Source organism: Eschrichtius robustus, chromosome 12 (assembly GCF_028021215.1).
Source record: "Eschrichtius robustus isolate mEscRob2 chromosome 12, mEscRob2.pri, whole genome shotgun sequence".
In the NCBI taxonomy this organism is placed as follows: Eukaryota; Metazoa; Chordata; class Mammalia; order Artiodactyla; family Eschrichtiidae; genus Eschrichtius; species Eschrichtius robustus.
In genome coordinates, this window is record NC_090835.1 from 13165272 (window position 1) to 13183637 (window position 18366).

General features: G+C 39.8%; 1 protein-coding gene across 12 annotated transcripts in view; it reads right to left on the bottom strand.

The window, feature by feature from the left end:
- CNTN4 (contactin 4) overlaps positions 1-18366 on the bottom strand; it is a 956080-nt gene that overhangs the window by 82589 nt on the left and 855125 nt on the right. For all 12 annotated transcript variants that reach the window (XM_068558505.1, XM_068558506.1, XM_068558508.1 and 9 more), the window contains one exon: positions 3943-4070. In XM_068558505.1, the coding sequence (XP_068414606.1) occupies positions 3943-4070 (128 nt within the window). The remainder of the gene's footprint in view (positions 1-3942; positions 4071-18366) is intronic.

Consider the following 18366-nt stretch of genomic DNA (forward strand, 5'->3'; position numbering starts at 1 on the left):
GGAACTAGAACATAAAATCTTAAAATTTGTATGGAGACACAAAAGACCCCGAATAGCCTAAGCAGTCTTGAGGGAAAAAAATGGAGCTGGAGGAATCAGACTCCTTGACTTCAGACTATACTACAAAGCTACAGTAATCACGACAATATGGTGCTGGCACAAAAACAGAAATATAGATCAATGGAACAGGATAGAAAGCCCAGATATAAACCCACGCACCTATGGTCATCTAATCTATGACAAAGGAGGCAAGGATATAAAATGGAGAAAAGACAGTCTCTTCAATAAGTGGTGCTGGGAAAATTGGACAGCTACATGTAAGAATGAAGTTAGAACACTGCCTAACACCATAAACAAAAATAAACTCAAAATGGATTAGAGACCTAAATGTAAGACTGGACAGTATAAAAATCTTAGAGGAAAACATAGGAAGAACACTTTTTGACATAAATCACAGCAAGATCTTTTTTGATCCACCTCCTAGAGTAATGGAAATAAAAACAAAAATAAACAAATGGGACCTAATGAAACTTACAAGCTTTTGCACAGCAAAGGAAACTACAAACAAGACGAAAAGACAACCCTCAGAATGGGAGAAAATATTTGCATACGAATCAACGGACACAGGATTAATCTCCAAAATATATAAACAGCTCATGCAGCTCAATATTAAAAAAAACAAACAACGCAATCCAACAATGGGCAGAAGACCTAAACAGACATTTCTCCAAAGAAAACATACAGAAGGCCAAGAAGCACATGAAAAGATGCTCAACATCACTAATTATTAGAGAAATGCAAATCAAAACTACAATGAGGTATCACCTCACACCAGTTAGAATGGGCATCATCAGAAAATCTACAAACAACAAATGCTGGAGAGGGTGTGGAGAAAATGGAACCCTCTTGCACTGTTGGTGGGAATGTAAATTGATACAGCCACTATGGAGAGCAGTATGGAGGTTCCTTAAAAAACTAAAAATAGAATTACCATATGACCCAGCAATCCCACTACTGGGCATATACCCAGAGAAAACCATAATTCAAAAAGGCACATGCACCCCAATGTTCGTTGCAGCACTGTTTACAATAGTCAGCTCATGGAAGCAACCTAAATGCCCATCGACAGAGGAATGGATAAAGAAGAAGTGATACATATATACAATGGAATATTACTCAGCCATAAAAAGGAACGAAATTGGGTCATTTGTAGAGACGTGGATGGATCTAGAGACTGTCATACAGAGTGAAGTAAGTCGGAAAGAGACAAACAAGTATCGTATATTGACGCATATATGTGGAACCCAGAAAAATGGTACAGATAAACAAGTTTGCAGGGCAGAAATTGAGACACAGATGTAGAGAACAAACATATGGACACCAAGGGGGAAAGTGGCGGTGGGGGTGGTGGTGGGATGAATTGGGAGACTGGGATTGACATGTATACGCTAATATGTATAAAATGGATAACTAATAGGAACCTGCTGTATAAAAAAATAAATAAAATTTAAAAAAAAAAAGAAGTTTGTGCAGATGTGAACCAGATCACAGGAACAAAGAGAAAAAAAAAAAAACTAGCATTTTCCTAATATACACTGAAAGAAATAATTACTTAAATTAAAAAAAAAACAGTTTAACTCTGGATTGCCTAAAATAATCTGTTATATCATACTTGGGGAATCACTGATTACATTTTACTAGAAGGCAAAAAATGAAGTGCTAAGTTTCTTAACATAGGTAGAAGTTACTATGTCAGCAACATTTATATCCACCCAAGTAAGGAGGCGATCATTGTGCATTTCATCGTTGGTGTCTCTCTAAGCTTTGTACCATAATTCACTACAATAGGAGCAGCAGGGAACTCTATGCATGGTTAAGAATGTTTTTATCCTGGGGCTGGCGGTACTCCTGGGAGATGGACTCTGATGGGAAAGGGAGGACCTTCCTTTCTGCCAACTATTTTGAGAGCTGAGGAAGTCAGGTTTATAAGAAGGATACTAATCAAGCACGGACATAACTTATTCCTACACGTGAAAATACCCCAGTTTCAACAATACACAGCAGCATATATATGGCGTCTCTGCTCAGGTGTTCATAGTCTTCCACAGTCTCAGTCATGTCTTTGTGGCAGGCTCCCCTCTCTTTACTGATTCTCCTAATGGGTGGAAACTTCATGAATTTCCATTTCAATAAGATTTAGAAGGTATGTATAGCCATTTTGTTAAAATACAAACAACAACAGCAAAGCAACTACTAGTATTTCCTAAGTGCCAAGCACCATGTTAAGCGGTCCACATGGATAATCTCAATCATCAAAACAACCCGATGATGTCAGCACTGCTATTATCCCCACACAGGTTAATTATCTCATCCAAGGTCACGGAGCCAGTAAGTGGGAGAAATGAGATTCAAAGCCAGATCTCTCTGACTCTAACCCAGCCTCTTCATCACTACTGAAGACTTCTGCCTACTCTTCTCTTTTATCTCCATAACCAGCAAATCATCTATAGTTAGGTGTCAGCTCTGTCATTAATCAGCTCTGAAACCTTGGGGTTCCTCCTGGTCCTGGTTCATCACTAAGTTTCCTTTTGTAGCTGAGAAAGCTATACATTAGCAAAGACGTCTCGCTGAAATTTTGTTTTACAAGTATCATCTAACTTCTTTTTCCTCTGCCCTGTGAAACAGAACGAACACATAGTCACATACCCACACCATTGCTCTGAGTGAATAATAGGTTGAAATAGCTGGAGTCCATCCAAATACAGATTTACATCTGACTCTTGAACTTACAGTTTTCTATCTGCATAGACAAGTATGTTTATGATAAAAAGGCTTCCATAAGTGGCAGTACTTTTCCAACTTCTAATGACTCCGAAATACGTAATTAGGTAATTTTTAGCTTTCTCCTTTAAATTAAAATAGAGGCAAATATTCTTTTGGGGATATTTTTATTTGCCTTAGGCTATCTTACTTCACAGAGGGAGCTACATATGGGCAAGAGGGAAATAATAAATATGCTATAACACATCTGTATCGATGATAGATAAACAGGAAAGATGAGTAAGATTTCCTGGCACAGTAGAAAGAACCAGGGAGAATGCAGAATCAGGATTCCTGGGTTCACATTCCTCTTCTGCTACTGGTGACCCTCAGAAACTCACCAACCTAAGCTTTATCTCCTCAGTCAGATCATTGCCAAGATCCCTGACTCTGGGGCAAGATATAAAGTGATAGAAATGCAAATTAAATGTAAATTAAAATCTCATCTTTCACAATTCTTACTTGGTACTTTCAGCCCATCCCATCAACCTGGTGTTGGAATAGACTTACATCCTGTGCCATGCCAAGAGCATAAAGGACTTTCTGTCTCTACTATAAAGCACCCAGGCTAAGGGATGTGGACAATTTTATTTCTTTAAAACTGACAGGGTTGGATTGGTGACTGAAGCAAAACACAGAAGCGGTCAAAGCCCTTTGTTAGTATAATAATCCACATCCATACCTCTGAATAACCAAGGCAGCTCTTTTAAAAAATCGCCAATGTCACTGCTTAAACAATGTTAGCTAAAATTAGTATTTGAGTCGTGGGTTTTTAATTTGTTAGCACAGTGTTCCTAGACATGAATTCCAAATCTATAGAGACTTGAAAGAAATTTAATTAAAGGATTGAAGATAACACTAGTTACAATACTATAATAGCTACAATGGCTGTAATTCTCAAAATTGTATTGGATGATTCTGAAATAAGATAGCTTTTCAATCATATGCATTACCAACAGTTCTCTAAGAATTATTAATCATATCATGTTTGCCATGATGAATTAATTTAACAACACAGTGATATCTGTACATATTAATATGAAGGATGTCACTTCAATAGATTTCATTATTTGAAATGAGGACACACATATTAATCTATATGTTCTCTGGGTTAGTCATTACCTTTTACTACCAGGTTTCCAGTACTGCTAGCAGTTCCAAAATGGTTAGTGGCTATGCAGGTATAACTTCCAGCATCTGATTTAGTCACATTGATGATTCTGAGGCTTCCATCTTCAGAAATGGTAATTCTGAAATCAAAGCAAATAAAACCAAAATGGTAAGTTTATCCCATATGACCAACTGGAAATTATTTCTGTCATTCTGTCATTTTCAAACTATTAAATCATGGCTACATCACTTGACAGCTTCATCTTTAGGATATTCACCTACATACACATGATTAGGATGCATGACTTGGTACTTTGAATACTTTTCTTGCTAACGTGGTCTCAACAGTCTGTTGGAATAACTATTAGAAATAGGAGACAGGTTGTAACCATTCTCTCTCTTTGGCAGCTCTAACCACATTATGCAAAGAGAAGGCTTATTGTAGATCACCTTTAGTCTTAAAACTGCTGAAGAATAAGAAAAAAAAATCCCTTGATTGGCCACTTTATGCATTTTCATTGAAAGTGTTTTCTTCTAGATGAGAAGGCTTAAATTAAATGAGTTATTCTTTAGCATATTTCTTTCTGAAATATGTCAGACAATACACCTTTAAAAAGATGCAAAAACTGAACTTAAAAAATTAAAATATTCCACAACATGGTATGACTTTGGCAAAATAGCACATGTGGATGGCACATCTCAGGGCCCACAATTAGGGACAAATATCTACTACCAGGTGGGAAGGAAACACTTTCACTGACAGACACAAAACTGGAACAGGAAGGATTCGAGAGAACCCTGTTTTAAACTTGACTACAGCCGAAGGGAGAGACGCAAAGATGAATAAGACATACAGCATGGCTTAGAGGCTAGTTGGAGAAATAAGAAATGTACACAGAAGGCCCATTCAAGGTAAATGCCTGTTGAATCTTCACTGTATCTTTCAAATCTACCCACTTCTGTCTATCTCTTCTGCTCCCTCTTTTTCACCCAACCCTTCAGGACAGCCTCTTAAATGATCTGTCTATTTCTACTCCTGCCCCTCAAATGCATTCTTCAGTCAGTGGCCAGGGGATCTTTTAAAATATAGATCAGATTACATCACCCCCCAGGCTTAAAGATCCTTCTTTGGCTCTGAGTTGCACTCAGAAGAGATTCTTTCCTAGAACCTACAAAGCCTAAGGGATCTGGCCTTTGCCCTTCTCTCGCCTACTTTATTTCATCTTAATCTTTCTACCCTTCATTGAACTCTAGTCACACTGGCCTTCTGCAAGTTCCTAGAGTATCTGAACCCCTTTCCCACCTCAGGACCTTTCTGTTTGCTGTTCTGTCTGCCTTGATATCAGGGCATAGCTGTCACCTTCACATCCTCTCAGGACCTCAACTTGGAGATAGCTGTTCCTTATAGACTTTTCCTGACTCACGTTTCTAAAGTGAATTTCCCCTTTCCTGTTATTCTCTTTTCCTGTAGCCACTTTATTTCCTCCCATTCAACACAATCCAGAAGTTTTGTTTACTGGTTAACTGTCCTATCACATGGAATATCAGCTTCTCTGAGGGCGGGGACTGTGTTTGTTTGAGGACTCAGTCTCCTGGATCTAGTACACAGGACCGACATGTAGTAGATGCCCTGTAAGCATCTGTTAAGTGATGGAGTGAATAAGTAAATAACTATCATAAAAGAAAAATCAATATTATGTTATAGGAATTCAGAGTCACTGAACCACTTGGCACTATTGCCAACCTTAACGGAGACCTTTACAAAAGGACTAGGATGGGCACAGCTTTACTTAATAGAATTTTGGCTAAACATTTTAAAATCAAGGGAAGATTTAGATACACTGGGTCGCAAATGCTGCATATACTTTTCTCAAAGGCTCTTAGGGGTGGAGAAGTGACAGCCTCCCTGACGACCCATTCCAGGTTCTATGATTCAGGCTGATGAGACAGTATGAAGGTGTGAGAACTCTACAAAGGATGTTGGCATCAGCAGGAGGGGTGTTCAAATTCCAGTTCTATCAGCTCTAGCTGTGTGACCGGAGGGAGGCAACTTGCTTAACTTTTTCAGTTTTAGCTTCCTCATCTATAGAATAGAGCTCGTAGTACCACTCTTGTAGGATGACAGTGAAAAATTATGTAAGAGGGTCAGTGAGATTCCTGGTATTTATTAGGTAGTGGTTCTCCTTTTATCTTCAAAACTGTCCTCTTATTTAATCATTGGTATATATGGGGAAAATGGGACACGATTCTCTTAATATAGTTATTAAATCAGCCTGCTTCAGGCACTCCACCTATCACATGTGACAACCTGAAGGCAATATATGAAGTAACTGGGTCATCCCAAGTCAAAGTACAGGATACAGACAAGGAGGCCCTTCGTTCATTTACACCATAGATATACACATAACACTTGCTCAATAAAGAACATATGATACCCCATTAGCCAAAGAGCTTCCGTACTTACAAAAATAGAGTGGTGATCAAATCCTAATTACCTCAATAATCACAAAAATAGCTTTAAAGGAATTAATTATATTCCCAATTACAAAATAATTTGCTGGAAACTGTGAAATGTTGGCATACGAGAACCCAATAAGGAAGGTGACACTTGTGTTTTTGACATGGAGTCATCTTCCACGAAGTAGCACAGGCCTCCGGTGTATTGAACACTCTGAGGGGTGAGCTGACTCTTTCAAAGCACCAAAGGCCTATTAATAATTTATACCATTTAAAATTCCCCAAGCCTGAAAAGCCTGTATCACACTGCATACTGTATAATGCCAAAGTATATGAATAAGGAAACAAGTACAGGATTTGTCATCAGATGACCTGGGTCCTAGCCTTGACCCTGATACTTGCTAAGTGTATGACCTGGACAAATGACTTATGCTCCAAGACAAGGTTTCTCAACCTTGGCACTACTGACATTTTGGACCAGAGAAGTCTTTGTCCTGGGGAGGATGTTTAACAGCATCTTTATCCTCTACCCACTGTACTCCAGTAGCTCTCCCCCTCCTCCCAAGTCGTGACAAACAAAAATATCTCCCAAATGTTCCCTGGGGGCAAAATCACCCCAAGTTGAGAGCCACTGATCTACATCAGTCTTTATTTTTTAATTACACAGGATATTATGATGATTATCTTATACAATAGATAATATACGTGAAAGTTTCTATTAACTGTAAAGTGTTGTACAAATGTTTTTCCCAGTGTCATTTCCACCCGTGCATCCCTAATTTTGGTATTTCCATTGCACAAAAGGCACCCAACATATTGTGGCTACTCAGCTATGGGACCCAGCTAGCTCTTCACAATCTCTCACAAGGCTCTTCTTTCCCTTTATGGAAATCCATTGTTTCCTCAAAACTTCCCTGTCCAATTTCCTATGGGTCTCATGAAATGAGAAAGGAAATTTAAAAACTACTGTACTACCCATCTTCAAGATTTCAGTGCCTCACAGGGGTTTAGTGTTTTAATCTTCCCATTGTTTTTCACAAAGAGTTGAACAAAGAGCTAAGCCTCCAGGGCTAGAGTTCCAGACAATGGAGAAGATCAGCGAAGGAGAAAATTTGTAGAAGAATTTGTAATTTTTAGTAGCTGTCATTAAATCACATCATACTTCTGTGACCGCTTACTCTTCCTAGGGATAATCCAATTGTGGGCGCAATATGAAGTTGAGAGAACTGCTCTTTTGGGAAATTCACCCACTTCCTTATCTGAGCAATGCAGTGTAGTGAATAAGAACATATGATCTGGAACTCAATTGTCTAGACTCAAATCAGGCTTGTACGAGTTACAAGCTATGTGACTTTGGGTAAGTTAATGTCTCTGTATCTAAATTTTTAAATTTGAGATAATGTAATAATAAAAGTAACTATATCCATAGGGTCCTTGTAGAGATGTGCAGTGCTCAGAACAGTGTACGGCACATAAAATGCACCACGTAAGTGCACTAGCCAAATGCTCTATTAACTAAAGCTCTGTCCCCTCCTAGATCCATTGTTTCAAGCATTAATAAAGGCCTCTGTTAAGACTAAGACTTCTCTGCAGTAGTTCTTTCCCTCTGAAGTCTGGCAACACATGATTATGCTTAATGAACACACGGGTGACCACAAGTTGTCATGGAAGGGGATGAAAAACTGGACTCATTCACTTGTAGATATCTACTATCTACCTCCTGTATACCAGGCCTCTATAAATCAGGAGGACCTTAGATGGTTATATAACTAGAAATGATTCCACTGTGTTATATACCATAAATGCACACATTTCTATAAATGTATAGAAAAAGGGGCATTACTTTTTCCAGTGGAGAAGCTGTTTCCCATACTATCTAGAGTATAAAGATGGGCAAGGACGCAGGAGGCCTGGCCAATCATGAGACCCTATTCTCCTCTCTGCAGTGATTGGCTTAGAAATAGGCAATTCACCAAAATCAGGAGCTATTTGAGGAAACCATCTTTCTGCTGAATTGTTAAGTCTGGAGATGGGCATCTAGAACCGTTGGCAGTCATTTTGCCTGCCACAGAAATCATGTCTTCAAGAAGCCAAGCAAAGATAAATAGAGCCCAAGAGACACAGAGAAAAAGAGAGGTAGAGACCTTATGACATCTTTGAATCCCTGTTTCCATCCATGCCTGAAGGCTGCAGTTTCCTCTGGATGCTCCGGTCATACGAGTCAGTAATTTAAGATATTAGAAATTGGGTCCTAAGCCCTTATAACTGGACGAATCCAATTGCTTAAAGAAATTACCGAACTTGTTCAGGAGATGGTGGCAGTGAACGTGGAGAGGAGGGAATGGATTCTGCAGATGATTCTGTGATGCCACCTCCATAGAACTTGTTGCTGGAAGACTGATTAACTCCACTATGGAGGAATAACCATGGGGTTCTGAGTATGAAAAAACTGACATCATCTTCTTCAAACCCAGCTGTAACATATACGATTTATTTCTGCAAATAAAAGCTAACTATACAATGACCTATTGCTTTGAATCTGCTTTCTTGGAATTTGATGAGGGATGAATTAGCTACAGAGCTAACATTTGGCCTTGGGGGTTAATTTGGATGAACTCAAGGAACTTCTGAAATGCACCTCAATACTAATATTTAGAAACTTGCTTCCCTTCAATTTGGATCCTATACCAACTTAGAAAAAGTATTTTTCACCTAATACGACTGCATCCATTTTTGTTCTATGAATAAAGTGCCTAAATCCAGTTCAAGGACAGTTTCATTTTCATGTCTGTTTCTTCATGAGGTTTCAAAGTTTCTACTTCATTTTTGTTTCCCTATTTCAGACTACTGACTGACCTGTAGCTATTAGCTTGATATTGAACTCTGAGCTCCTCCTAATACTCACGCATAGTGATGGAGTTAGATAAAAAGAATTGAAAATGTAAATCTGTTTCTGGCTTAGAACAGAAAGGTTAACCTTGACCTACCTGCAGGCTCTTTTTAAAACATTGATAAGTATCAGAGAAAAGTCAAAGATGATAAATCAGCAAGCAGTAAAAATAAAGGTATGACATAGGACTTAACTTTCTCTACATGAGAAGAGGTCATCTAATTCACAACATAATAAATTACCAATCACACAGAGAAGCACTTGTTCCTCCATTGTCATTTGGAGACTTCAGATCCATAGTGGCTGGGAGCATATTTGGAATTATGAGACAAACTGAATCTCTCTTTCTCAGTATGAGGCTCTGGGTTACAGCCATTGAAGAGCTGACCTTGCCAGTCCTATAAATCTAAACCTGTCTGGGGACATTGGACCTTTAAACATGCTGATCTTTTCTTTTTGGGCGCTTTAGTAACAGAGGACAAAAACTGCCAACTCCACAGTATCCTATCACCCTACAGAGGAGAGTTATTCTAACATGGCGACCTATGATTTTCTGGGTAATTCTCCATGGAAGCCCAGTTGCTGAGGACAGAGGCAGCATGTCCTCGCCTGCCTCTGAGTCATAAGGAAACACTTCCCTTATAAGTAAATCCCTTTAAAGTGCAGCTTAGAAAATCACTTCTCCCCTTCTGCAAAGGAAGGAATTATGGATTAATAATTTCCTTTCAACAAACAATGGAAGTATCAAACTGTTAAGTTAAATTTAATATTATCTTCAATATCGTTAGATCATAACTCACTTAAAATTTTACGTAATTAAAAAAAACACACAAAAATCCTCAAAGGGTCACAACAGGTTGCCCCTTTCTTTTATACACGATGAGTTCCAGAAAACACGTTTGGAAGTTGAAAACCTGAACGTCAAATAATCAGTTTACACATTACACTGGGGGTGAACACTGGGGGAAGGTTGCGGGGAAGGAATAGTTAGGGAATTTGGGATTGACATGTACACACTGCTGTATTTAAAATGGATAACCAACAAGGACCTACTGTATAGCACAGGGGGCTCTGCTCAATGTTATGCGGCAGCCTGGATGGGAGGGGAGTCTGGGGGAGAATGGATACCTGTATATGTATGGCTGAGTCGCTTTGCTGTGCACCTGAAACTATCACAACATTGCTCATCAGCTAAACTCCAATATACAATAAAAAGTTAAAAAAAATTAAACAAACAAACAAAAAAACTTCAAACACGGTCAAAAGAAGCACTGCTACGTCTCAGCTCAAGCAAACTGACAGGATGGTGGGGTGCTGTCACAGGACCCCTGATCCCAGGAACCAAAGGTGATGCCCTAGAATGAGGAACTGCCTAGCCATAGATGCGTTTGCTTCATTCCGCAACAGAATTTTTTTAAAAAAATTATTTATTTATTTTTGGCTGTGTTGGGTCTTCGTTTCTGTGCGAGGGCTTTCTCTAGTTGCGGCGAGCGGGGGCCACTCTTCATCGCGGTGCGCGGGCCTCTCACTATCGCGGCCTCTCTTGTTGCGGAGCACAGGCTCCAGACGCGCAGGCTCAGTAGCTGTGGCTCACGGGCCCAGCTGCTCCGCGGCATGTGGGATCTTCCCAGACCAGGGCTCGAACCCGTGTCCCCTGCATTAGCAGGCAGACTTTCAACCACTGCGCCACCAGGGAAGCCCAGAATTTTCTCTTAAACCAAATAATTGGGAGAGTTCATGTAAAAACTCACTCCTGGCTAATTGTGGCAAATGGGAAGATGGGGTAGTCCTGCAATGCTTCCCCTCAGGGCACCAGTGGGCTAGAGGAAAGGAGGGGAAACTCCTTTAAGCAGCCGGTGGGCTTTCTAGCTCCCACCATCCCTGGCTTGAACAGTTCATTAATGTCTCTACCTCACTCTTGTGGCCTTTTGAAATTACTTTAAACCTTCACGATGTGCTGAGCTAATGGGATAGGGCTTGGGGGCAGCCTTTAGGTTTAAGGCCACACTTGCTTCCCTCTTGGACTCTCCCCACCCCAGGCAACCCATACAGAACAGAGCAGTGGAGTACGAGGGGAAATTGGGCTTTGTATTCGTTTCCTAGAACTGCCATAGCAAAGTATCACAAACTGGGTAGCTTAAACCAAGAGGAATTTATTGTCCCACAGTTCTGGAGAGCAGGAGTCTGAAATGAAGGCACTGGCAGAGTTGGTTCCTTTTGGAGGCTCTGAAGGAGAGTCCTTCTTGCCTCTCTTAGCTTCTGGTGACAGTCAGCCATCCTTGGTGCTCCTTGGCTTACAGATGCATCACTCCAATCTCTGACTCCATCCTCACAGGTAGTTCTTACCTGTGTCTCCTCACGTCGTCTTCCCTCTGTGCATGTGTCTGTACCCAAATTTCCCTCTCCTTACAAGGACACCAGTCATTGATTTAGGGTCCATCCTAATCTTGTAATGACTTCATTTGAACTTCAGGTAGATATGAAACTTAAGGGACATTCTTCAACCGACCATAAGTGTTAAGAGCGGAAACCCACCAGAGTTGTTGGTCTGGGTTGAGCAAGCAGCTTCAGGGCCTACTTTGCAGCCATCAGAGGATGAGGAGAAGGGGTGATGTGGAGGAGTGTTTACTTCCATGGGGGTAGAACCATCATACGTGGTCTCACCAGTGCATCCACTTCCCTTCTCCATGGGCCTGGCCCTTTTCCCCAACAGTAGCTAACAGAGACTTGAAATTATTGCTCTTTAGGTGGTAATAAACTAATAATCACATGTGGCGGACATATATACGCTACCAAATGTAAAATAGATAGCTAGTGGGAGGAAGCCGCATAGCACAGGGAGATCAGCTCGGTGCTTTGTGACCACCTAGAGGGGTGGGATAGGGAGGGTGGGAGGGAGAGAGACGCAAGAGGGAGGAGATATGGGGATATATGTATATGTATAGCTGATTCACTTTGTTATACAGCAGAAACTAACACACCATTGTAAAGCAGTTATACTCCAATAAAGATGTTAAAAAAAAATAATCACATGCAGAGTCTGAAGGACAGTTTGATGTGGTAATGGATAATATGTAGAAGGGTAAAAGTCCAAGAGGAAAACAAAGATTAAGGCCTACCTCCCATTTCAATTTTTTCTTCAATTAACCCAGTTTATTTGTTGGAATCAAGTAGAACTTTCATTCTATCTGTTCTTTGTTGTCTAGACGATTAATTACTATTTATTTTGATGTTAAAATTATGGTCAAAATTAGGTAGAGGAGATCGCTACCAAATGGTGACCTACGGTTTTCTAAGTAGTTCTGCATAGAAGCCAAATTGCTGGAGAGCAGCCGTATCTTTACTTGTCCTTGAGGCAATAGCAATACAAAATAGTTTTAGGACACGACACCCATGAAGTAGTCGAAACTTTGAAGGAGTGGAGAGGTGGTAAGGAAGAGACAAAGATTTGTCTTTTCAACCTATCAACTAGAGAATCAGCCTGTGACCAACAGACTTGAAGACATATGGACTCAGAGCTGTCCCTGGCTTTGTGCCAGTTGAGAAACAGGAAAAGCCTGGCAGGTTAACTGGCATTGGTATGCTGTAGACATCAGCAAAACACACCGAAACTCTGCTCTGAAGGAAAAAAAAATAGGACTTGTTTGGATTTGAATTTGGCTATCTATTTTCGTAAAATTCAAAAGATATTTTAATTTTTTTGATGGTTAATTTTATGTGTCAGCTTGACTGGGCTAAGGGATGCTCAGATAGCTAGTAAAACATTATTTCTGAGTGTGTCTGGGAGGGTGTTTCTGGAAGAGATTAGCATTTGAGTTGGTGGAGAGAGTATACAGATTGCCATTGCCAATACGGACGGTCATCGTCCAATCTTTAGAAGGCCTGATAGAATAAAAAAGCTGAGGAAGGGAGAATTTGTTCTCTCTTTGAACTGGGACACCCATCTTCTCCTGACCTTGGAGGTCTGTGCTCCTGATTCTTGGACCTTTAGGCTTGGACTGGGACGTATGCCTACTCTCAGGCTTTGGAACTCTGAATGACACCACCAGTTTTCCTGCTTCTCCAGCTTGCAAACGGCAGACCGTGTGACCTCCTGCCTCCATAAATGTGTGAGCCCACTTCTATAATAAACCTCCTCTTATATATCCTATTGGTTCAGCTTTTCTGGAGAATGCTGGCTGCTACAACTTTTAACTGGAATTTGCTTGAGTTTATATACTTAATTTCAAAAGATACATGGAAATGCTCAGCCTGACTGGGGAGAATGAATTATCCTGGTTTATGAAAGAAAGACTGTTTCATAGTAATGCGCAATTTATAAAGAGTCAACTGAGAGCTCTAGAAGACGGCTTTCCTCCCCATCTTAAGAATAAAGGATGTTTTGGATGACCAATTTAAGTGAAGGTCAGTGGGAAGAGACTTACTCATTCATCTTTCTGTGTAATGTCCAAGGCAGCAACAGACATCGCTATTGAACAGACACCCTGGTGATAAAGTTCCCTTAGAGATAATTTGCTTTCTGTCGTCAGATTCGAATTTAATAAACCAGTGAGCAACCTGTGTGTTTCTGCCTGCAGAACAACTGGCATTTCAGAGCTACTGCCCTTGCCTGCAGCACTGCTGGAAAAAGAAAATAAACTCATGTTTGTTTAACCTGGTTTGATCCGGCTCTAACTTTCTCTGAACAACAGTTTTAAAAGATTCATAAAATAACCTGGAAGGATCTATCTGCCCAGGGCAAGATGAGTATTTAATATTGTAAAGTTCATTTAAATTATTCTTTATGACATGGTGTGTGGATGAACATAGGAAATACATTTTTTGGGCAAGTAAAACTTTGTAATTTTCTGTATTACAAATAACACTAAAAATACCATGTTTGGGGGAGAAGAAATAAAATACAGGACATGGTTTTGTCTAAAATTTGTTTCTTAAATTGCTACCTTTCATTCAGGTAGTACTTCTCTGTGTCTCTATTAATATAAGACTTAGAATTCCTTTTTTCCAGTTTCTTATGACCTGAGATAATTTCAAATAAATTTACAAGGTATTGGGAAGATAAATGGGGTGGGGACAGGAAGGTAATATAATATTCTATTTTCTGTACCTCTATGTACTTTTATCAAAGCAAGAAAATGAGAAAAAACTTATTATTAAACTACAGGCACTCAGGAAGTTTTACGTAACAACCTCTTAGGACACTAGAATAGTTTAATAACCAGATGCAGCTGTCTTTAGAAATCATTGGAAATAAAGAAGAAGACATGCACAGAAATGGACCAAAAGACCCAGAGGAATAGCTGTAAATATACTCAGTTGAGTGTTGGGCAGGGCAAGGCGTGAGAAAGCTTATTAAGCACCTAAAGTGTACTACTGGGTGCTGCTGAGTGCTTGCACTTATCACATTTAATCTGCACAACAATCCTGAGAAGCGTTATTATTCCAATTTTTCTGTTGAGAAAAATGAAATCCAGAGAAGTGAATGAAAATGTCCAAGTTTAGTTAATAAGGGATGGAGTATAGTTTCTAACTCAGATCTCACTACAAAGCCTACACTCTTTCTTCCAAGCCATCCTGCAGGGCTGGAGGGCCCAGGAAAGAAACGAAACAAGAAGCAAAAGAACATTAGAACCACGTGTGAGAGGTTTTCCTTAAACTTGCCATTAGATCTTTGATTATAATTAAATACATTTTTTTGGCTTTTTCATGTTACTTGTTGCAATTGCTTTTCCTAATATTGAGAAATGTGTGGTCACACTATTGTCTCAAAGCAGAAGCAAAAGAAAAGAATGTATAAAAACACAGCAGGGCTTCCCTGGTGGCGCAGTGGTTGAGAGTCTGCCTGCCAATGCAGGGGACGCGGGTTCGAGCCCTGGTCTGGGAGGATCCCACATGCCGTGGAGCAGCTGGGCCCGTGAGCCACAACTACTCAGCCTGCAGGTCTGGAGCTTGTGCTCTGCAACAAGAGAGGCCGTGACAGTGAGAGGCCCGCGCACCGCGATGAAGAGTGGCCCCCACTCCCCGCAACTAGAGGAAGCCCTCGCATAGAAAATGAAGACCCAACACAACCAAAAATAAATAAATAAATAGATAAATAGATAAATAAATAAATAAATAAATAAATAAAACACAACTCTGCCTATTAAAAAAAAAAAAAAAAAACCCCACAGCAAAGCTGTAATCACAGAAGGTTCCTTTACTGGGAAGTGACTAAAATGCCTGGAAGACAATGTTAATTATTAATTAGAAAGGGAGGGTCACTATACAGATAACGTAATTTAGTAAGGAGGAGAGGCTTCTACAGCACAAACAGCTATACTGGCTATGCTGGAGAAAAAAATGTTTTAATTTGATTATGTACCCAACTTTCAACCCTTTGGGAATTGCAGGATCATGGTTTATGTGCTTCAACCCCTCAACCCAGGACTTTATAACACTGCTAAGAGAAAAAATCAAAGTGGAGTCTCCTAGTCCCTGCAATAGCACGATAGAACCCCACTATCGGGGCCCAGCAACAATTCCGTAAGTCCCCTCTGCCCTGCACACGAGCGGCACCTATCAGTTTTTGCCTTCTACAAAAGAACAAGAACTCCTAACTGTATCACCGTAATGGTCGTACAATCCAAACTTTCCCAAACTCCCCAGCATGCTCCAGTTTCTGTCATATTCATGTACTACCAGATGGCTTGAATCCTTGCTCCAATATTTATTAGACACGTGACTTGGGAAAGTCTCTTAGCCTCTCTGGGCTCCAGTTTGCCAACTCTAAAATAAAAATAACAGCACCTCCATTTCACAGGGTTTGTGAGAAGGTTAAATGTAAAAATACCCATGAAACATTTATAACTGTGGTGGTGCATAGTAAATACCTAATAAATGTTAGCTGCAATGATCATTTTTACTATTATTATTTTCTGCAGCATTATCATAATTAATAGTCACAATATTTTCTTTAAATGGCTCAAAGTTTAAAATTAAAGTAGTTAAATAAAGGAAGCCAGTATCACTTGTCATAAATAGATGCTAAAGATAAAAATAAATATGATAAAAACATACCTAAGATATCACATTCTAGCTGGGTGTGCTTATCTGCCAGGATACTGAGCTGACAGCCTGCTTTTTCTTTGGCAAAAGAGGTATTAACCAGGATTTCAAAAGTGTTCAGACACAGTAGGACCAGACTGACTTTCTCCCTGATGGACTCAGGAAAGACAGAGAACTACGTGGTTCACTGGCATTCAATGTCTGTATACTGTGTACCGTCCTTGGAGAGGCGCAAGTCTTATACTCTGTGAAACACACATCCATTTCAAGCATGTTCCCAGGATCAAGTTCCTTTTACACTATTACGACCAAGTGGGCCATCACCCTGTGTTGGGCAGGTCCCATTACTGCAAATTCATGACACTGCAAGGCTGTCCAATCAACTCACATGGCATTTGTCACATACTGCCTCAATAGCCCATCACCCACCTACCCAAAGAATTTCCAGAAATCAGGGCCCAGGTCTTACACTTCTTTCTGTCCCCTTATTATTTCATACACTCCTTTATGTACAAAGAGGTACACAGTCAATATATTGATAATTGGATGAAGATTCAGTCTTGAGAACTGTAGAGACACTAGTGACACCTCCTTGGATAAAAACCTTGATTTCTAACCCTTTTTTGGTGGGTGGAAGTCAGAGATCTCTTTAATAGGAAGCAAATTATAACATTCTCCCTCCCCCGCAAATGCAACTATGTACATTGTTTTTGATAGTTCATAAGCCTCCTAAAGCTCCCCCTGACCCATGTCACAAAACTAAAGAGAAATCATTGCCCTGGAGTAAATAGAGATGCCATAAAAATTTTAGTCATGAAAGTGTGTAAACTGTATTACTGTTTTCTATAAAGCTCAGTAAAAAGACTCTACATGCTGAAGTTAATATTGGGTATTCTCTTTTCCAGGGGAATCATTTGTATGTGCCCTGTACCTACAAGTCTATTATGCTTTGGAGAAACTTCCACGATCAACCCGAGTCCTTGCCCCAATCTTCTTTTCTCTCAACAAATACTCAACCAAGTGTCATGTGAAAAATGTACACAGGAACCTGGTGGTTATACTATTTTTTCCTCCCTGGCTGGAAAAGAAACCGATTTCTTTTCAAGGAAGAGTCTTCACTCTTTTCGGACAAACCACCGAAAAAGAACTGTGAAGTCACATAGGTAATGGGTTCCAATAAATAATTCTCATGATGACAGAACATTTAAGGAAGTGATATATGGGTCCGCTTCTACTTAATAGCCAAAGTCTGCAAGGACCTTTCCCTAATTCCAAGGGGAAGCTGATGACAGAAGAAGTGAAGAGCTTAAGAAAGAAGCAGGAAGCTCTTATAATTAAAGGTGTCTTGGGGATGGACAGAAGATAGTAATTTAGATATGCCAGTGATAAGGGGAGTTCGATAAGGATATTGCCGGGGCGGGTTTTGAAGAGAACAGATCATCGTGAATCTGACTTACTTAAAGTGAAGGATAGGATAATATCTGAACATATTTGTACTGAATATATGTACAAAAGAGTTTTCTGGCAAATCCTCCTCTAATATTCAGCACACCACATTTCTTAGAAAATCTGGTAAATGAGGCTTTTGCATAAATGTTAAACTTGAATGATGAAAGGAATATAGTAGCCCTGAAAATACTGATAATCTCAAGCAACAAACCAAATGCGCTACCATTCTTTTTCAAAGAATTCACAGTAGTGAACTATTCAAATTGGATATCTCTAATCATTAAAAAATCAGACTGGCTGATATGAGCCCCAACACTTTTGAAATCCTGGTTAATACCTCTTTTGCCAAAGAAAAAGCAAGCTGTCGGCTCAGCATCCTGGCAGATAAGCACACCCAGCTAGAATGTGATATCTTAGGTATGTTTTTATCATATTTATTTTTATGTTTAGCATCTATGCTTTTTTGCTTTGCTTTGCTTTGCTTATGTGTCCAACATCTCAGTGATGCAGAATTGTTAGACATGTTTGCCTTGGGGAGATGATAAGATTCAGATAAAGAACTTACTAGAAGCTTTTTCTTGATTGTGTGCCTGGGA